We start from the raw sequence: 22,454 nt of genomic DNA on the forward strand, positions 1-22,454 counted from the left end.
CTCCCGTGGAGGGCTGAGGATGACAGAGGGAGGAATTTCAACTAAGAGAATGTTTAATCTCAAACTTGAAGAGTTTTATTTCAAAACTAAAATTTACTTGCAAAACCCTCCCAAATCTCTCTCAAAGCCAATAAACTTAAGAGTGAATATACATGCCATTTGGATGGAAACAAAGGGGGACACATTTCAACAAGAGTCAAAGCTGCCGACTGTAGAAAAACCCGGCTTCCTCACCTTGAGACCTAGCAGTTCAAGTACTCACTCCGTGGAGGGAAGTCGTCTTGAAAAATGTCATGTCAGAATGAAACACTAATTTTAGCACTTTTGAGTCCTCACTAATATTTTACATTGATCTTAACCTCCCCTGCCCTGAAAAATTCCTACCCTTAAGGAGCATTTTCTGCATGAACTGACAGGGTTCTGACCTGTAGAGGGCACTACTGTATAATTGTGCAAAACCCACTTGGACATGTAACTAAAAATAAAGTTCACAGAATTATGGGTCTATAATCTAGAAATTGAAGTCACTGCAGAAAAAATAGGGTAAAGGTTTTAGGAAGGCAAAAATGTCATGTTTGTTCACCAAGTTTGTTGGCTTTTAGAATTTCTCCTTCTGAGAGGAAAATGCTCTTCGTTTCTCATGTACCCCAATTCAGTGATCCCTTCTGTAAGCCTAAGACATTAAATTAAGGGGATGCTTGTTATGGAAAGTGTTGCAATGTTGGTAACTTAGGATAAGTTTAGGACAGGAAGGAAATAGTTTGTAGTGGGAAAACAGTAGTTCCTCACTTCACAGCTCACTTAGATCCCAGCCATGGAGCTTTACATTTTCACACATGGTTACCAAGGTTTCCATTTGTTTTTCAAAGAAATGAGAGCTCTGTTATCTTGTCAAGTTTCTATGTGTCTTTCATCACAAATAATAATACTAAAATTTATTTGACAAAATAAATTACAAATTCATAAATTAAAAATCACTCGAGTAAAGGATGATATAATATGGTCTCAAGCTTGTTTTTTAAAGACATGTTTGAAGTTTATATTGCTATTGAGAAAAACCTCTCCTAAAGAAACCACTTCTTAGAGATTCGGTAATACATTCGTACAGGTTCATTTACAAAGTATTAATACTTGGGCTGAACATGGTGACACGTGCCTGAAAACGCAATCCTTCTGAGGTGGAGGCAGGAGAATCAGAGCTTCAAGGTCAGCCTGGACTACATGAGACTGTCACACACACACATGCACACATATGCATGCACGCACCCCTACACACATACTTATGCACACATGCACGCACACATGCACCCCCACACAAACAGTTCAAATTGAAAGACAAAACCAAGCAACTTTAATTTTCAATAGAAAATGCCAGAAGACAAATTGTGTATAACGATTTTATTTTATTAGACAAGTGAGTACGTGGTTGCTGAGAATTTTAACCTCTTAATTTTTAGTGCTGAAAAAAACCTCAGATATAGCCAGGGTAACTTCACTAAACCAAACAGTTCACACTGAGTGTCAGCAATGGTGTCAACTGTAGCACTTCATAGATGATGACATTTTACGGTGCATGATTGCTTGCACACACATTTGTACAAGTATATCTAATTACTCTATAATGGTTGGTACATGGCTTATACACAACAATATATGTGAAAGAAGTTTGTTAAGTGACAGTCCTACCACCCAGAATTGTCACCCTCAATTACTCTCCAGTCGGCTTTCTTGAGACGATGTCTCACTCTGCTCGGTGCCCTCCCTTTCACATAGGCCGCCTGGCCAGAAAGCCCAGATCTCCAGCCTGTTTCTGTTTACTTCACCAAGGTTATAGACACTCCTGGGTGATCTCAGCAAATGGCTTCTGGAGACCTGAACTGGAGTTTTCATGGTTGCATGGCAATCACTCTGCCATTTTAACCATCTCCCCAGTTTTTTGTTGTATTTTGAACAATGATAAGATTAAGGCCCATGACAAAAAAAAAAAAAATCTAAAGCCATAATTTAAAAAATGCAACTATACTACATGCTTTAACAATAAATATTTCTGATTAACTTGCAAAAAAAATCATTTGAAGCTTTTAAAAACAAACATATGTTACATTAGAGCCATAAAGTTCTCATAGTAAACTGTAGAAATGAGTTGCTACTCTCTATGTGCTAAGTAAATAAACATATCTGCTCTTCTCTCCATAGTCATTGTGATTGTGGGTCAGAGCCGGCTGGAGTTCACAGAAACAGCCTGATTGAGAAGGCTTCTCTCTTTATATTGCTTTGTAGATGCTGTTCAAGGAGGGAGGGGTCAGAAACTAAAGAAAAACAATTTGTTATTATTAATCATGTTATGAAGTTGAGGACTAGTGAGCTCACAAGCAATTAAATTAGTCAGAGTTTCACTGTTTTCTAATTTTGTTGGCAATAATATCAATGATTTTAAATCTGCACTTGTTAAATTATAAACAAGTTTTATAATTAATCCAGTTGCTTAGTCTTGGCACACTCTCCAACAATTATTCTCAGAAGGTATGTCCTGCCCTTCAATATTCAGGAAGACTATAAATGTGTATTTTCTTAATAATGAAGCCAAACAACTATTTCATGCTTGATGAAAAAATAAAAAGAAAATGCCTATTACTTTCTAATCATTTAATCCAACTCTTTGAAGCATTTCAATTGCATTTATTTTAATAAATTAAATATTTGTCAATTTTGTAAACATACATATAGAGAATAATTTGCTATAGTAAATAATCTCCATATTCTTAACCTGTAGATTAGACAAGGAGACATAAAAAACTGAGAAGAAATAAAATTACATACAAAGGTCTGGTAAAGCATCCATTCATTTTCTCTAAGACTCAGGATACATTTAGATGTGGGAAATAGAATTGATTTCAGGAAGACTATTTGAAATTAAACTGGACTTCCACACTTTCCTTGTGAAGCCAAACATTAGCTATATCATTCTTGGTTTATACTTCCTTATAGTATGTGATTCAAAATCTAGCCTCAGGTAACTTTCCAGAGGACCAGTAAATCCCCAGCTTATGTTAGAGGTGTAATAGTGACTGAGCTTTATTGGGTAGTTTCTGTGCTAAGCATTACTTGTTGCCCCAGCCCTTTAATATATGCTCATTTCTTCCCATCCTTGTAGCAAGCTCTTGGAGAAATAGAATCATAACTCCTACAAGACAGATAAGGAAAATGAGGCATAGGAAAAGCAGTGATGGGGAAGGGATCTTATTACAATGTGGAAGTTTATGTGCTTGTTCAGGGGACGTTCTTAATTCACAAGTGTGTGACCAGGGGCAAGATCGCTGCAAATATCCAAGCAAGGAGTCTGTGCAGAATTATTCATTTCCCAGAGGCAGTCTACCACAGGCCCCGTGACCTATTCCTTTGCTGATGCTTGCTCCTTGTCACCCTTGTAATGTACATGCCTGTATTATACTAGAACATGAGTTTATGTTCACAATGAACCTCCCCATGCTCGTGTATGGGGATAGAAGATGAGGCATGTCAGGGATTTCCATGATCTTGAAGTCGTTGTGACATTACTTTTCTACGTTCTCCAAGCTTGGCTGAGAGTCACTGCTGCTTTTGTGACTCTCTTTGCAGTTTTGGTTTGTTGAGATTAATAGTTACACCTGCATTTATTACTACTCTGCATATTAAGAGACATACTCACAAATGTGTGGTAAAGCAGATTATCTATCAGTGTCGTAGAAGATCAAAGTAGAAACAATATAGTCAATAAGATTTCTCATTTTGAAGCTTAGATTAGCCTTAAAGAAGAAAAAAAAACTCACTGTAAGGCAAGGAAAAATGTGCTAAATACATTTGGATGAGCAATGAATGAGTGGAGCCTTGGATTGGGGCAGATCTGGAAGTGTGGAATAAAGCTCCCAACTTGTCAGCAGGGTCTTCAAAAGTGGAGAACAGACTGAACCTGAGCCCATCTAACAAGAGATGGTGGAACTAGGCAGCTCATGCTGAGATCCAAGAGGGGATTCGATATTTTAACACTGGTTTACATTTTTTTTCATAATGTATTTTTTTCTGTCTCAAAAATACTTTAATCACGAGAAAAATTAGCCTAAAGGTGTCTTTAATGTCGGAGAAGTGGGGGTGACTATGACACAGGAGGCCACACTGAGGACATTGGCAACCACATTTTGTAAAGTATTTGAAGGGAAGAGTAAAACAACAACAACAAGAAGAAAAAGAAAAAAAAAAAACACAAAACAGCAACAAAACCTGAGAATCCTTCCAGTATCTAACAATAGCCTATGTCAGTGTAGTGGGGTTAGTTTACAGATGCCCCTAAATTTCAGGCTCAGAAAGGGGTTCTTTGGAAACATCAATGCTGTCTTAAGAAATCTGAGGGCTGGAGAAATGGCTCAGTGTTGAGGAGAGATTGCTGCTGTCCCAGAGGACCCACATTCATTCCTCAGAGCCCACATCTGGCTGTTCACACTTGCCTGTATCTCCTGCTCCAGGTGGATCTAATGCCCTGGCTTCTCAGAGCACCCTTACTCAGATGCACAGACTCACACACAGATGCACTTAATTCAAAATAAACGAAATATGTAAAAGATAAATTTGAGCACACAATGTCCCTAGTATTAATGAAACATTAGAAGTTGATGTTGGCCATAAGGTGCTATTTCAAACTTCATCCTATCTATGAAGAAGTGTGCCTATTTATTTATTTTATTTATTTATTTAGCCACAATGCTGACCAAAGTCAAAGACATTGCAAACTGCCTAAGTGCATAAGTTAGGTCTTCTCCTTCACAAAGCCCACAATAGAAGTCTCACAAATGCATAGGGCTCAACCAGGACATTTTTTACATGAATATTTTCTTTAAGAGATACACATACACATACACAGATGACTTCAGAGATTAGCACACAACCTGGATTTTTAAGTGTTAGTTTCTTGGCATATTTGACTCCTTACACTGTTTTAGGATATAATTTGGAATACTTAGAAGGTAATAGTAGCATTTTAAACAATGGAAACTTCCCCTGAAGCTGAGTCATACACTGCAGTTAGCATCGACGCTCCTTATGTGGCATTCACCTCTATTGCCCCAGATTAGGGACACATGTTGTTTCTCTTTTCTTGTCTCTGTGACATGGTTAGGAACTGTGTTGAGTTGGAACACTTAAGGCACCTCCAGACACCAAGAATCTCTGGGGAAACTCCACGGGCTGCAGCCACACCAGTGTGTTTTCAACACATCGTAATATCGGGTATCTGAAACAGAGTGTCTGAGAAGACTGAGTGCTTTAGGTCAAGTAGATTGCTATAAAAATCTGAAAAAGAGAAGGGGTCTAACAGCCTCACCTCTCCTCAGCTGCACGTGTCCATTGTTTCTGGTGGAGAATGTTAGGGGATTCATATAATCTCTGAAATTCGTAGTAAATCCAGGTGATTTCTTCCTTTTAAAAAATGTATTCTTTTCTCATATATTGCATCACTACTGCAGTTTCTTCTCTCTCCTCTCCTCCCATCCCTCCTCCAACATCCTGTCTCCCTCAGATCCTCTCCTCCTACTTTTCCTTCAGGAGGCCTCCCAAGGATATCAACCAAACATGTCAAGTTACAATAAAACTAGGCACATCCCCTCATGTTAAAGCTGGAAGAGGCAACCCAAGAGGAAAAGGGTCCCTAAAGCAGGTGAAAGTCAGAGACAGTCTCCACTCCCAGAGTTAGGATCCCCATAGGAACACCAAGCTACCCAACCGTAACATATATACAGAAGATATAGGTCAAACCCATACAGGCTCCCTGACTGTCAGTTCAGTCTCTGTGAGACCCTATGAGCCCTGGTTAGTTGATTCTGTGGGCTGTTTTGTTGGGGTGTTTTGACCCCAGTGGCTCCTGCAATCCTTCCTCCCCATCTTCTGAGGGATTCCTTGAGCTCTGTCTAATGTTTGGCTGTAGGTCTCTGCATCTGCTCCCATCAGTTGCTGGATGAAGCCTCTCTGATGATGATTATGCTAGTATCCGGTCTACAATGAAATGGGGATCATTTCATTGACTTTTTTCCCTCCCAGGTCATGCTTGGCCCTATCCTTGGTCTTTGGACCACCCAGACTCTGGTTCCTGGCCCTCAAGGCAGTGTCTGGCATGGGCTCCCTTTCATGGCTTATTTTTTCACAATACTGAAAATATTGAAAACAATATGTATATTGATAGAAAAATCATTATTTAAATAACTTCTCAGAAAGTCCATCACTGTAAGAAGACAGGAGTTCTGATTTGGTGGTGACTGCTTAAGACTATTGAAACACACATTTTTATTTATTCTTTGAGAAATCTATACACATATACAATGTGTTTGGGTTGTATCAATACACTAGTCTCTCTATCTCCTCCCTGACCAGCCCCTCCTGCCTACTGATTTCCTGCCCTCTTCTCATATTTCTCAGCTACACATTTTAAGTGTGTTAAAAGGATAGAGTCTTCTCACTTGCTTCAAAAACAGCAATATAAACATTTAGAGGAACGATCATCATGGCATGGAAGAAATACAGATAAATAGCAAGGCCTGCCATGAAAACTACGTAAGTACACTTAAAAATGGACAATGAGGGTTGGGGATTTAGCTCAGTGGTAGAGTGCTTGCCTAGCAAGCGCAAGGCCCTGGGTTCGATCCTCAGCTCAGGGAGGAAAAAAAAAAAAAAAAAAAAGGAAAGGGCGGTGGTGGCACACGCCTTTAATCCCAGCACTCGGGAGACAGAGGCAGGTGGATCTCTGTGAGTTCGAGGCCAGCCTGGACTACCAAGTGAGTCCCAGGAAAGGCGCAAAGCTACACAGAGAAACCCTGTCTCGAAACCCCCCCCCCAAAAAAAAATGGACAATGAAGCAATATTTGTTTCTTCAGAGAGTGATTTTAAAATTAGTAAGTGCTTGACTTCATAAACTGTGTCATTTAAACAGTAGTGTCATTTAAGATGTTTTGTCTATGAATGTTAGTTATTAAGTGTAATACTTCTATCCTTGGCAGTAAGGTTACGTTTGAGATTTTCGCCTCGGGCTTTAGTTCCAAAGAGAAAGTAGTTTTAAATGGAAACAAAAAGAAAAGAAAAAAGACCAAGGAACAATACGTCCCCTTGTGACACAGAGACAACTCTTCTAATTAAGAACTTGCAGTTGCTGGCAAGGTGAAGGTGAAGAGAGGAAGGCATGTGTTCAGGACAATTTGCAATTTCACTTTATTCTAAGGAAGAAATAACATTACTCGATATGTAGTCTTCTAAGTCCAGGACTCATCTTAGTGAACTGTGACCCGAGCCAGTAGAGGACAAATCAGATTCGTGTTACATCTATAATTAAGTCTTTAGTACATGACTTCAGTGCTCACTTGTGATTCTCCATGGTTTAAGTCTGAAGAACTTCCCTCCACACCTTTGTCAAAATGCTAGGCAGACAATAACTAGTTCTGATCCTAATTACTGCTTGCTTTAATGAAATTTCTCTCTTTACAATGTCATTTGTATGCTTGGGCAATTAGGAACACTGCCTAAACTGCTCAGACTTTACATTTCACTGGGTTAAATCCCCTGTAAGTACTTAGCTCATTTCACAATGATGGGGGAAATAGCAAAAGCCTTCACACTTATTGTTTTATTTTCAGCCATCTCCCGCAGTTCTCATATTCTCGCTGTGTATTTTGTAGTTTCCCTTCATGAGGCATACTTTCAATATCCTAGCCTTGACATTTCTCTCTTTCTGTTTGTTTAATTAAGACTGTCGATCCCTCAATCTTTATTGCTTTTTATTGTCATAAATAAGGCTACTTATTTATGTAGAGATGGCTCAGAGGTTAAGAACACTGGCTACTCTTCCAGAGGTCCTGAGTTCAATTCCCAGCAACCACATGGTGGCTCACAACCATCTGTAATGAGATCTGGTGCCCTCTTCTGGCGTGTAGGCATGCATACAGGCAGAACTCTGCATACATAATAAATGTTAAAAAAGAAAAAAGATTTCTTCCCTTAAAAAAAGGCTACTTTTTAACAACAAATGAAACAATTAATAACAAAGTCATATAGCTGTGGAGACTGTTTCAAAATAGAAGATAAAGACAGGCAAAAATGAACACTCGTTTAACAGAAAGGAAAACTTTCAAAATTAAAGCTTTTCCAGTCCTACAAATTCTGATGCAATAATAGGAATGTCTTTGAACTCATTGTATAGATTCCAAGAAAATGATCATTTAATATTATGTATATTTGTATGGAAAATTATTCTTACAGCTTTTAGGTGCTTTTGGATTCAATCATTCCAACTCAGCACTGAGCACAGGCCAGGCCCTGCAGCCAGCCCTGTGGGGGGTTAATTCAACATGTTTCTCCACTGCAGCAGGGGAGACACTTAGTGATTATGGTGAGGATCCTTGGAGGAAGCCCACAGGATAGCTATTGTATCATTTTATGTACTTTAATATCACCAGGAAACATTAATATTTTTATTCAGCCATCTCTTGGCCAGATTAAATTTTTCCTCAATAGAAATAGAAAAAAATTCTCATTTCATCATGTGTACTTTTCTCCTGCGGGTTCTGAAAAAGAAATCTGTTCTTTTTTATGTAAGGAGTATTTGCATTAAGGGAGCTCACTCTCTGTTTCCTTAGCAAAGATCTTCGGGCAATAGGCTTTACTTTACTTCTCAACCAATTTATCTGTGAAACACTCTCAAATCTTGAGTTCTAATATATCTAATGACTTAATGTATGTGTATGTGTGTGTATGAGTGTAATATGTATGTGTACCACATATGCCGAAGCCCATGAAGGTAAGAAGGTCCATGGAGCAGTAGTTTGAGGGGGTTATAAAATGCCATGTTTGTGCTGGGACTCAAAACTGGGTCCTCGTAAAGAGAAAGTTAAGTGCTCTTAACCATTGAACCATTTCTCCTGTGTATACACTAACATCACCCAAAATGATACTCAGTGATACACAAGCCATGGAATTCTGTTCTCAAAAAACCAAAATCTGTTTTAAACAATACTCTCACATTGCTGTGAAAGATGAAAAGATGTTTATCACCATGATTTAAAATTTAAGCTTATATAGCAGAAGCAAAAATTAAACTAATGTTCATCACATAATGGATAAACTGACATTTTTACTAATGTATGTGGACATGCAATACATTATTTCAGTCTTCACAGTAGCCACTGTGAATTTGTTAGCATTACAGTTTTACATGAGCTCAGAGAGAGTAAGTATTGACCTAGGTTCACATGTATTGAACAACAAAGTTAGGGTTAAACTTGAACAAAAGAGATATTATGAGTAAGAGTCTAAGTCTATCAAGATACACTTTTGTGTGTAGTATAAATTATGGAACAGATCACACTGAACAAATGAACTTCTGAGAAATCCTATTTGTCATTCTGTAGAAATGATGGCACTCAGGTTATCCTCATACATTTCTTTGCTCCTGTTAACTGTGGCACTTGCCTCCAGGGTCGAGGAAGTTACTAGAATTTCACTTTATGGTCTTGCATTTTGGGTTATTTTTACAGTATTTGAAATGTTTAATACTTTTTAACTTTTTTTTAGGGAGTCTCCCATGTAGCCCATGCTGACTTTGAACTTGCTCTGTATCTAAGGGTGTACTTGTTTGTGCTCCTGAACTTCTTGATTGCTGAGATTATAACCTGGTACCACCATGCCAATTTTTATGGGGTGCTGGGAACCAAACCTAGGGGTTCATACATGCTAAGAAAGCACTCTGTCAACTGAACTACATCCCTAACCCATAATTTAAAAGTTATCTCTTAAAAATATTATCTCCCACCCAAAAGGTCCCACTTCAGGAATTCTACAACCATAAACATTTGTGTTGCTTGGGATGAGAAATTCTTAGTAAGCCTTTAACCAGATCTTTGATGTCTTTTTTCTTCTTACATGAAATTTTATTGGCAACAAAACTCAGGAAAGCACTAAGTACAAGGTAAAAAAAAAAAATCTAGTTACCTATACTTTATAACCTCATAATTTGTCAAATGACAAGAATAAATAAGACTTGTTGTGTATAAAGTCACATCTTAATAATGTGATAGATTTATTCATTTGGGGAAGTGTATTTGATAAGTTGACTAAATAAAAATGAATTGGCCAAGTGTGTATCTTCACTTGTAAAATATCGACTCTGTAGGGAAAAATCTTCAACTTTCAGCTTTTTAAGAAACAGTTTGATCTTTGGGCTAAAGAAACTTTAAAAGGTAAGATTACTAAGACGTTTAATGCTCAACAAAATTATCTTTAAGCTCCAAAATTATATATACAGCAATTCTCCAAAACCTTTGTGAGTTCAATTATACCTTTGACTTTACACTGAGATGTATATGGTTCTCTGTGGTCCTGATATTTTGAGTAAAGTGTGATACTATACCAAGATAGACATTAGGACAGAGTTGATTGTTCACCAAGAAGTGAAAGAAAAGGAGATATGTATAAGTATAAATGTATATAATTTATTTATGTCTGAGTCTCTCTCTTGAATTATAATTAAATTGTTTCTAAAATAAGATAAAGTGCCCTTTGAAAATTTAGTTTTCTAAATAAAACATATGTAAGTGGGAAACTCCTCAAATTATTTCTTTATAAAATATTCACTGATTCATTATTAATAAATGGTAGAAAACAGGAAGTAATCAGTTGAAGGCCTAGCTCATTTTAGAAACAAAAGGTAATTCAATTTTGACAAAACTTTAAGAAAAGGAATGAATACAGAAAATGGAATATAAAAATTATAATGAAAAATGGGAAATGTTTCTTTAGACAAGAAACATTTGCTGTTCAGACTTTGAAAGAAAAATAGCAATATTTGCTGGAGAACAGAAACACTGCTCCCCCAGACTGTAGAGACTGAATGGAAGGATCCCAAAAGAAATTCCATGAATTACAGAAGCTCTTGCAGGTGTTGGATCTAGAGTAGGTAGAAATTACAGCATAATGGACCTTGGATAAAAATTGCCAGTTTGTGCGAAACCAACGGAAAGTTCCTAGAAGCAATCAGATAGCAAGATCTGAAAGTGACACAGGGCTCTGGGCTTCCTTATAAAATGCTAAAGCAATCAAGCCCATGTATACAAAGCTTTGTTTGAACAGAAGAAAAAGCGGGTGTTGTTTGGCTTTAGGAAACTAAGCCAAACTGTTTATTGAATAAATTTCTACTTTCACCTGGTTGTTTTAGCATACTATAGACACATCTTTGCAATTCATGCTCTGTACAGGGTGGAAACTATAGTGTCGCACTCTCCAGGGAGGCCATGTGATTTCATATTCCATGGTAACCAAGTAATGAACACTTTTGATATAATTAAACATTATGGGAAAGAACAGAGTGAGATTCTTTGTGACATTTCAATAAACATGCTAGCAAGCAAAAATACACAAATGAAGGTCACATTTGCAATTTTTATAAAAGTGTCTACATTTTAATTAGGTTGCTGATAAATGTCATTGAGCCCTAGCCACTGACCAACTGTCATATTAGAAAAGAAGAAAAATGTCAGCTAAACAAAGTCACTTTTTTTGCATTGTCATGAAATAAAAAGTCGTAGCCACAATTAAGTGTGTTCAGCATGAAGATAAGTGGGTTTAATGACAATCTCAAACAGTTTAAGAACAAAACATTTTGTGACAGCAGCAAGGATACTTGCAGTTGTGTTCTGTACAGTGGCTTGCTTCTGCTGTAGAAGCACACAAAGCCACGCGAGACCTGGAGTCGGGGTGACGGTCGTAGCACCCAGACTGCTGTGAAGTATCAATGAGAGTGAAAAAAGGATAGCCCTTTGATACATAGTTTATTTTGTGTAGGTAAGTTAGACATGGGCATCACAGTTCTGCAGGTAGAAGTTAAAGCCAAGTTGAAGAAATTGAGTCCTCTCCTCCCTCCTCCGCCACGAGGGTTCCCAGGATGGAACGCAGGCCTTGGCTGATCAGCAGACCTAATGAGCCACCTCTTCACTGAGCCACCTCTCTGGCCCTTGATAAATGAATTAATGACGGAATCTGTGCATGTGGAAAAATTCGACATGTGACTAAGAGTCAAAATCAACTTTAATGATGAGATGTGAGGTTCAGCAAGCACATGTACAAAATAAAAGAAATATTTGTCCCTAGTGATCCGCTAGTCAAATAATCAAAGGATCTATTAATATTAAAAAAAAACATAGTGTTGCCAGGCGGTGGTGGCACGTTTATAGCATCGGAGCAAGGAGGGATCTTGTGAGTCGAGCAGCTGGTACAAGTGAGTCCAAAAGCGCAAAGCTACACAGAGAAACCCTGTCTCGAAAAACCAAAAAAAAAAAAAAAACATAGTGTTTTCTTATAATGCTGGAAAGAGGATAAAAGTCAAAACCACTTGAAAACAAATTTAGCAAAGTTTCAAACAAGTTTATTTAATATTTTGTGTGATTTTTACAAGATATATTTGTTTTATGTGTATGAGTGTTTTGCCTGAATGTATTTCTGTGTACCACCTGCATGCCTGGTATCCATGGAGGTCAGAAGAGGGTGTCAGATCCACTGGAACCGCAGTTATGAATGGTAGTGAGCTATCAGGGAGGCTTCTAGGAACCAAACCTGAGTCTTCTGCAGGAGCAAATGCTCCTAACCACTTAGCCATTTCTCCAGCACTTTTAGTAAGAACTTAATATTCAGATGCTCCTGTTGTCACAAGGAAGAGGATATATTTCAGGGATATTCCCACAACATTGTGTGTAAGAGACAACTTACTTAACCACAGGGATATGGTTATATAATGTATATCAATTTGGGTTAAAAATGTAAATTAGCTGGGTATGGTAACACACTCCTTTAATCCCAGCACTTGGGGCAGAGGCAGTCAAATCTCTATGAGTTTGAGGCTAGCCTGATCTACATAGTGAGTTCCAGGCCACCGTGTGTGTGTGTGTGTGTGTGTGTGTGTGTGTGTGTGTGTGTGTGTACAATTGAATAAATACTTCTGAAGGAGTAAGTGATCACAATATGGTAAGCAAGTAGGAAGTTGTATACAGAAAAGGCTTCAATTTCTTTGAAACAAAACCAAGCCAAACCTGCCTGTTTTTCTGGTCTGTAGATCAGAACACTGAACCAGTAGTATTTTGTGAAACAGCTTGCTGCTGCCATTAAAGCATGCATTGATCTACAGATCAAATAATGGCAAAGCACTTTGGGAAAATATGCATGATGGCTGAGGAGCAAGATAAGAGACTGTTTTCATTTTTCAATGAGAATATATCTTATTATATTCAGAATCCTTAAAATACTAGCTTAAGGAAAATGTAAAGCAAATGCTTAAAATACTAACTCAGGGAAAATGTAAAGCACCATGGTTCCTGCTGGATCCAAACCTTGTAACTGATCCCTTAAGAATGAGGAATTGGAGAGGAGTCACTCTGACTCAGGTGGTAATGCCAAAAGAAATAATCGGCAAGTGATCTACACATTAATGGGTGAGGAAATCCCTCTGCAATGTAATGACTGTGTGAGAATTGACATGGGGAGTGGCAGGTGGCAATCTGCTGATGAAGTAGCAATTCCCATTCAGAGTTGGGTTCCAGCAGTGGGGTTTGGTGAGAATATGTTTTGTTGTGGGATGCTGTTAGGGTACTGAAAGTGAGAGGGACAGCCTGCTGTGTGTCTTTGTTTCAGGGTCACTGGGTTAAGATCCTTTAGTTTAGTCAAGAGCAGTAGAATTCCAATAGCAGTGAATTTCAGTTGACTTTCAGGTGTAGCCTCAGTTAAGTGACTAACACCAACCTGGTAAACTGCTGTAGAGCATTCCCCTGCACAGCATTTCTTTTGAAGAAACTACTGTTAGTAGCAGAACTCCTCATTTACTCTGGCAAGTACCTCACCAGCCTTTAGTTCCTAAAGTCAAAAGCTATGGAGACTGACCTAGAAGGGAAAAAAAAATGCCTTATAATGCATGGTTGTGTTGCTCGATTATTTCATGCTCACTTTTATTATTTTGTAACTTTTTTCTTTTTACTTATTCTATGTGTCTTTAAACTTTTGTTTATTTTTATTTTATGTACATTGGTATTCTGCCTGCATGTCTATGTGAGGGAGTCAGATCCCCTGGAACAGGAGTTAAAGACAGGTGTGAACTGCCATGTGAGTGCTGGGAATTGAACCTGGGTCCTCTTGAAGAGCCATCTGAGCCATCTCTCCAGCCCATTTCTATGTGTCTTTTAAATCATGTATCTTGATCCCATTCATTTCCCTGTCCCTTCACATCTGCCGTCTGCCCCTGCATCCCCTCAAAATAAAACAAATTTTAAAAGAAAATTTAAAATTCCCATCATGGAAGCTGCAGTGTGACACAGTGAGTCACAAACTAAACTCCTTTGTCCATATATCTTTACTTGCAAGTGTTTATAGCAAAGAGTCATTGGTCTGGTTCAAGGCCTCTGGTTTCTCCTACACTATCAATGCTGGGCCCTCCCTGGGACTCTTCTTGGATATCCTGTTGTTGCCCTGTGTTGTGGAGATGCTGCAGCTTTGGGTCTGCAGGTCAGGTCCAGCAGATCATAGATGGGGTGGATATTGGGGCAGGCCAAGTCATAACCATGGTTCTGGACCTGGGCAGCTGCAGGGTGGATCTGCCCGCCAGTTCTTCCCTGTCCTCACCACCAGGGGGAGCTCTCCAGCATTGTCCCAGCTAATTCACTTCTTTTCATGCTAATGCTTCATGTGGCTCACGCATTACAGTGTGTGATCAACAGAAAGACATTAACAAACAGGTAAACATAACAAGTGTAGATTTATTGTCACATATAAAGATAAGTATTTGTTCCACGTGCACAGCCAATTGAGATGGTAAAATTTTTTAACTCCAGTCAAGTTCTTTACATCTGCCCAAGATAGCACCATGTGGGACAGGAACAGGGTGTACCAGGCTTGAGGAAGCTCTCTTTGTTTTTAATGAGAGAATTGGGGAGCACCCACTCATTTCACTCACTACAACGTCTTCTAGAAAGTGAAGAGATGAACCTCACTGAGAAGAAAGCACTGAACCAGTGAAGGTGATATTTTAATAGTAGCTCGGAAGCTTTTGCTTGGTTCACACTGTCCTATCATCATTTTCCTGCAGTTCATTTTATGCACCTCTTGGATTATAGGAACACTTTGAAGGCAGGTTTTATATTTTATTTCTATTTTGTTTCTGCATCTCGTTCAGTGTAGGCTGCACAATAATCATTTCTTGTGCAGGGAATAAATTGTAAACTATGTGTGCATAAATAGGCCAAATGTATTGATTATCTTTAGTTACCTAGATTTCCATTAATATAATTGGCCACACTTGATTCTATTCTGAAGCATGCCATGGCTGAGAGTGCTTACATTTTGAAGATGTGGTGTAGAAGGTATATTATACCATAGATATCACAAACACAGCAAAACTATCACATTCATTATTTATTTTGCTGATGTAGCAAATGCATAATTTGTCCATTAGACAGATTCTAAACTTGCATCGAACCATGCTTTCTGAAACTATTTTTTAGCTGAACCATTTATTAGTGAACAGCCTTATCATGTGTGCAGTGTGTTATAAACTATTGTGAATCTATGTGAAACACAAAGAGAATAAGGCAGTGAAAGGTAATATAACTGCTAGAGTTAAAACTTTACTGCAACCTTTCATTATCCAAAGGAAGAGGGAATCATTTAATGTGGTTACACTCCACAACTAGTACTACAACTAATTTCCTCAGGTTTCATATTATAAAAGAAATACTGGTTTAAGTAATCACAGATTATGCTTTTCATTATTTAAAGAGATATTGTATAAACACTTTAGTTATAAAAAATGAAATATAAAGTAGGAAAACTTTATTTTTGAAATAAAATTGTATCATATCCAATTTAATATGAAAGCTCTTTAGTTTTGCATCTCTGAGGTTTCAATTGTCCAGAGTGGATCTGAGTAGCAGGTGGGTCAAATAGAACTCTGTTCTCCACACTGTGACTACGTCGGATTTTCAGTCTCCTGCAAAGACTCTGGGACTGCATTGCTGGGAGCTGCCCTGCCTTTTTATGTAAGAATAGTTAGTCCAGATGCTTGGCTTTCCAACAGTGCATTCGCATAGTGAACTTCACTCTTCACAGTGCTCTCCAGCACAGACAGTTGAAACTGGTGTAAAGTTTACACATAATACAGGAATGCTGAGTAGAGGCAGGGAGTACATCTGATCTGGGCTATTTCAAATTCTTCTCTACTGGAGATGCAGAAATCCAGTTGAGATTATGTACAGTGTTTATAAATTATTAAGCTTTTCTAAGTGTGCTTCGCACAACGGGTCCTGTTCCATCCATCCTTAAAGGTTCATACAACAAAAGTGGCCTGAAATTGCACAGTGAACATGAACCCTCGCCAAAGATAGGACTGTTTTAACAGCTACCCTGGCAAAGGTCAGATATCGAATTTCTTCATGCTGACTTTGATGACCAATTGAGTCACACGGCAGGCCTGGAGATCATATGGCTTCTGCTTTTTCTGGGCACTGTGTCATCGGTGTGCAATGGCCCTCTGCTTTCTGGAAGTATGACTTGAAGTGTTTAAGCATTATAATTAGGAAAGACATGGCATATCAATTGGTGTTGAAGAGTATTTTTAGTTAAAATAAAACTAGAACTACAGGTAATGCATAAAGTTATCAAAGCAACATGTTACTTTGTGCATCTCCAGTGTGGCTTAGTCACCTGCCACAGCCTTCAAACATGCTCCCCGTGTGAGCAGCTGACAGAAGACCCTCCAATGCAGAGTCTCACTGCACCCCTAGCAGTATTGTCAATATTTTAGAGCTTTGAAGTTCTCTCTAGAAATATTTTCACTTCAGGACATATGGAGAATTATGAAGTTTAATAGGTGTCAGAAAATTTACAAATATTTAAAATATGTCGAGGGATTAAAATACACCCTTTATCATAATGGCGTTTTATTTTGTTCTCTTTGTAAATGTTACCCTAAGGAATTCCTGCTCTGCACATTCCAATTCACTTGTATTAATATTCATACTTAGTGGCAGTATTTTAAATCTATAAAATGACCTTTAAAATAATGAAAAAGATTACTGTTAGTTCTGACACCATAAGATGTGGCAATGTCACTGTGACTTAGCAGACCATGATTTTATTAAATAATCTAACTTTAGTGGTCTCAGGGTCATTGGAGGAAGCGATATCTAATGAAGGCATTAATATTTACTCCTACCCATCTTCCAGCTGAGATCCCATGGTGTGAGAGCACCAGGTTAATTGAGTTTTATCGCAAAATCTCTAGGCCACTTTAGAAATTACAGTAAGGCACATTCCCTAAGGTCTGATCTATATAAAGTGAGAAAATAGAAGGGGAAATGAGAAATGCCTAGCCAGGTTCCACTGACATTGCCAACATTGGTACTTATTAAAGGATTGGCCAACTGAGAAGTGATTTTCTCGGAAAAAATTAGGAGTCACCTTTTTTTCTAATTCATTCTTAGAAAAACGAAGAGAAGAGCAGTCCTTGCTGTAACAGAAAAAATCACAAGAATACACAAATGCTAATTTTTCTTTAATCCACAACCTCTGTATTTATCCTCTTTTTTCCCCCGTAATGTACTTATATAAATGTAAATATAAGTATAGGGCAGGAAAGTGTAAGGGTCACTCTTTGAACTCTTCAGGGTAAAATGTAAATTAAAAGACAGTATTTATGCTCTTACCTTGTGAATTAATCTCAGCTGAAAGAGATAAATTGAGGACAGGCTATTCCTATCAGATAGTGGCACAGGCTAAGAGCAAACTACAGATAACAAACACAATGCAAAACTATCATTAATTTGATTCCCACTATCAATTAGTAATCATTCCAGTTCCATATATGACTTTGCTCTATTCCATGGTGATATAAAAATGAGCTTGGATATCCCCATTCTACAGACACAGAAGCTGAGGAACAAGGCTATTCATACATGCTCACAGGCTCACAGGTACTGTGTTGTAGAGTTCAGATTTAATCCTGCCTTCCATTTTTGAAGCCTGTGTTGAAAACAGACTTGTAGATCTCTTACCCAAAAGTCTCCATAGGTGAAATGAGCACCCGGAAACAGGAGAAGGCCACATGGCCCCAGATCCCAGAGAGTTTATCCTAGGAAGAGAGCTCTGACCTGAACAGTGTGGACACTAAAGCGCTCTCACCTCTCCTTCCCCCAGTGTGTGCAGTTCTGCTTTTATGTGTGTACAGAATGGCATTGTCTAAGGCATTTAGTAATACTTTTCCAATGCTGCTAGACTGTAAATCACATGAACGCAAGGAACATTTGCGGCTCACGACTATATTAATTAATTAGTTCTAACAAATCTCAGAAATCCAGTAAAGACCATTTGAAAATTATCAGTACATGCTTAGGTCAGAAAATGTGTTTATTACTGTTAAAAGGAAGCAAACGTTGTGATTTCAAAGGATCCAACCCCAGCCCTTGCAAATACGACTCCAAAGTTTGATTTCACTAGATCTCTGAAATCTTGCAGCCAGAACTCAAACCCAATCGAGCCCCCGTTCTCTGAAATGAAAATTTAGATCTTTCCCCTGAAAAGCATTTTTCTATGGCTGCCAGCTGAATGAGAGGATTATGCAGCTGTGGCAGCAAGCCTGTAGATCTCTAAATCTACTTTTCTTCCACTGCATTAAGAGCAGATGCATACTTGCCTTTCATTTCCACTAGATTAGAGCTTCGTGGAGGTTGGGGAGGTAACTTACTCGCTTTGGCACTTGCAGAATTTGGCATCTTTTCGGAGTGCTGCTTGCATGACTGCATGACCAGATTACAGTGAGAGCTTTGGGTTCACATTCATCAATAAAATGGGAATCACAGCTGTAAACAGATGCAAGAGGCTGCATAGAGAGAGCAGCACCCAGGTGGGAAACACCGGGCCTGATAGAGGTCAGGGGTCCGTTCATCTGTCTGTTAGTGGTATAAACCAATTGCTGCCCTTCTTGACAGTATTTGCCGTGTGTGTGTGTGTGTGTGTGTGTGTGTGTGTGTGTGTGTGTGTATGTCCACATAAAATTTACTACCGCAGTGATCAACAGTAGAATATGGAAGGTGGTGGAGAACAAATAGGAACAAAACAATGATTTATGTGCCTGAAAACATCACAATAGAGCCGATTTCTTTGCATAAATAACCAAAAATAAATGTTAAATACGGCTTTCTAATTCTCTACTAATTATACTTGCCTAAATTAAAACTCAAGCTCACATTTTTATATTTATTTCATATTTCAGTAGTATCTGGGATGTTTCTCTGTGTTATTACTTGTACACTGACAAGGCAGGATGTTCAGACATAATGTGAAAGCTACTCTGGAATGAAGACACTCAGAAGTTAGGACATAAAGGAAAGTCCCTCATTCTCTTTCATTGCCTGACACACCTGGGTGCTACCTGCAACTTACATTTGCTTTCTGGTTCTAAAGAAGATTTAATGTCTCTCCACCATCTCAAAGTACTCTTCTCAAGTACTTTGCTCAAAAGCAGCTATTTCCACATAAACTTGATCTGCCTTCTCAGGCTGTGGAACAGCAGGGGCTAAAGGATGCAGATCTCTTCTCAGCTCCTGGTGGGCTAGAAAACAGAGCATGCTCATTTTTCTTGACTTTCAGAAAAATTATAATTACAATTTTACAGTAGAGAAATGTTAAACTTAATCTGATACTTTAGCAGCTAACATGTTATTTCTAAATCATGGAAATGTTTCTACATCCCAAAATATCTGTGTGAGGCAGTGAAGTGATTTTAAGTAATTTTAATTATGAGAAAGCTTACTGGTAGAGACCTGACTTTCATCTTGTATTTAGTTAGCAGGCATTAACATAATATTATGTTAGGAACACTATTCTGATTCCTTGGTACTGGAGATGTGAATCAACAGGTGAGAACAATGGCTACTCTTTCAGAGGACCTTCATTCAATTTCCAGCAGCTTCTAACAGCTTACTACCATGTGTAAGCCTGGCTCCAGGAGAGCTGGTATTCTTTTCTGGCCTATATGGGCACCAGGTGTGAATGTGGCGCACACACTTACATGCAGGCCAAACACCCATATGCATCAAATAAAACATTTTTTTAAACATCTGTCATTTTTAGCAATTGTTCAGTTCAGTTTATATTAAGAGTTGCAAAAATTCAATGTCTATTTTCAACTTACTATATTTAGATTGTTTTACAAATTATGCACTAAAATTATTACTTATATTAATTATGCACTAAAATTATTATCTGTATTAGTGTTCTTTAGAGGAGCATAACTGATAGAGTGAATATATATAAAGGGGATTTATTAGAATGAGTTATAGGCTGTGGTCTGGCTAGTCCAACAATGGAAGTCTAACAATGGAAAGTCCAAAAATATAGTAATTTTTCAGTTCATGAGGCTGGATGTCTCAGCTATTTTTCAGTATACACCAGAACCCCAAAGAAGTAGGCTCTAATGCCAATGAAGAACGGACTTGCCAGTGAGAGCAAGCAGGCAAAGAGAGCAAGCTTCCTTCTTCCATACCCTTTATGCAGGCTGCCACCAGAAGGTATGGACCAGATTAGAGGTGGATCTTCCTACCTCAAAAGTAAGTCCATTATTATGGTCATGCATGTGGTGGCAGGCAGACAGTCATGATCCAGTAGAAATAGCTGAGAGCTACATCCTGATCCATAGTCATCAGACAGAGACAGACTGGGCCTGTCATGGTTCTTTGAAACCTCAAAACCCACCCTGGTGGCACCTTTCCTCCAACAAGGCCATGCCTCCTAATCCTTATAATCCTTTCAAACAGTTCTACTCCCTTGTGACCAAGTATTCAAAATGGGATCCTATGGGGATCATTCTCAGTCACACCACCACGTTGTTTTCTGAGCATGTGACAGCTCTATCTATTTCGGATGCTATACACACTTTTTTTTCTTTTGTTAATACAGCACAGCTTAGGAATTTAAATAAAATATTTCTCAATAATGAACAAAAATGGGAGTTTCATAATATCATTTCTATTTGATGTTAACTTATAGAAATTATATAACAAAACATATAATGAATTCTATCATGATTCTTTCACATTTATTAGCTAATTGAGAACTTTTGGAGAAGCTAAGGTATAATTTTAGTGTAAATAAGACGTGTGCCACAGTAGAAACTCCTGGTATGGTGTGATGCTTTTCAGCCAGTGAAGTTCCTGTCCCTGTGTATTTATCTTTGTAGCTGTAAAACATAAGCAGGGATAATTTTCCCAATACAGTAATAAAGAAGACACTGAATTACCCTACATGGAATGGATTAAAACAAACTTGAAGTACATCCAAATACTCCTGCAAAGACTGTATGTAAGGCTGGGTCTTTAAACATTGTCTTCCCCCCTCCACCTCTTTCCCTCTCTTCTTCCCTCCCTCCCTAGTCCCTGCATCCTTCCTTCTTCCCATCCCCCATTTTCTTTCTTCCCTTGCTTTCTTTTCTCTATTTCTACTTCACATCTTTTCTTCACTCATAATGGGACATATTACAACCAGGAAGGTTTCATAAAATAGTCCAAAACCTAACATTTAGCCTTTAATGTTTTTTTTTTTTTTCATTTTTAACTCTAGTTTGAATTAAATTGTAGCAGATTCCAACAATATACCCAGAAGAAACTATTTCCATAAGAAAAAGCATCAGTCAGGGGCCTTGGGTGTGACTCTGTGTGCCCTTTCCTTTTTGCAGAGAAGTCTGAAACTCTTTCCAGTGTTCCAACTTCGTATGCTGCTTTGCTAAGAATAAAGAAGAGTTCAGCCTCATCTGCCTTTGGTTCCAAGACCAGACCACGGTACAGCAGTCCTTCTTTGGGAACCCTGAGTGTTTCTCCGCCGAGCTGGCGAGGGACAGCTCAGCTGCACCACTCCCCGGTCAACCTTTACCATTCCTCAGATGCCTTCAGACAAGATGGTAAGTGCAGAAAAAGTACAAAATAGTGTTAGTCAGGCAAGGAGCACATGATAAATGACTGTTAGGAAAGGTCTCAAGCCTGTTGCAGTGACCAGAGGGTTGGGCTTTGTTGCAGGGGAGATAGACTGAGCTTTGGGAAAGCAGGTGGAGTTCAGGGGAGTTTGTCCTCAGTGTGTCGAGAGCATCTGTGGGTGCTAAGTGGTGTATTTAGGAGGACTGGGAAGATGGACTTCTTGTTCCCTAATAGTCTGAATTTCAAATAGGTAGCTCTCCGAGTCTTACACAGATTTCTATATGTAGAAATAACAGGAGGGTGGAAAATAATATATGTCTTATAGGAGCAGGCACTGAATTTACAAATGTAACTTTTTAAACTGCAATGTTGGAAGGCAAAGGGAAGTCTGCAGTCTATGGGACAGAAGAAAGGCCACTTGGTGGAAGAACCTGTCAAACTTTTGCCTTC

General features: G+C 38.5%; 1 protein-coding gene across 1 annotated transcript in view; it reads left to right on the forward strand.

Moving 5' to 3' along the window:
* Cntn5 (contactin 5) overlaps positions 1 to 22,454 on the forward strand; it is a 1,130,804-nt gene that overhangs the window by 654,437 nt on the left and 453,913 nt on the right. Inside the window, exon 5 of the mRNA XM_037208201.1 lies at positions 21,770 to 21,991. Within this exon, the coding sequence (XP_037064096.1) occupies positions 21,770 to 21,991 (222 nt within the window). The remainder of the gene's footprint in view (positions 1 to 21,769; positions 21,992 to 22,454) is intronic.

This window comes from Peromyscus leucopus, chromosome 7 (genome assembly GCF_004664715.2).
Source record: "Peromyscus leucopus breed LL Stock chromosome 7, UCI_PerLeu_2.1, whole genome shotgun sequence".
NCBI classification, from domain to species: Eukaryota; Metazoa; Chordata; class Mammalia; order Rodentia; family Cricetidae; genus Peromyscus; species Peromyscus leucopus.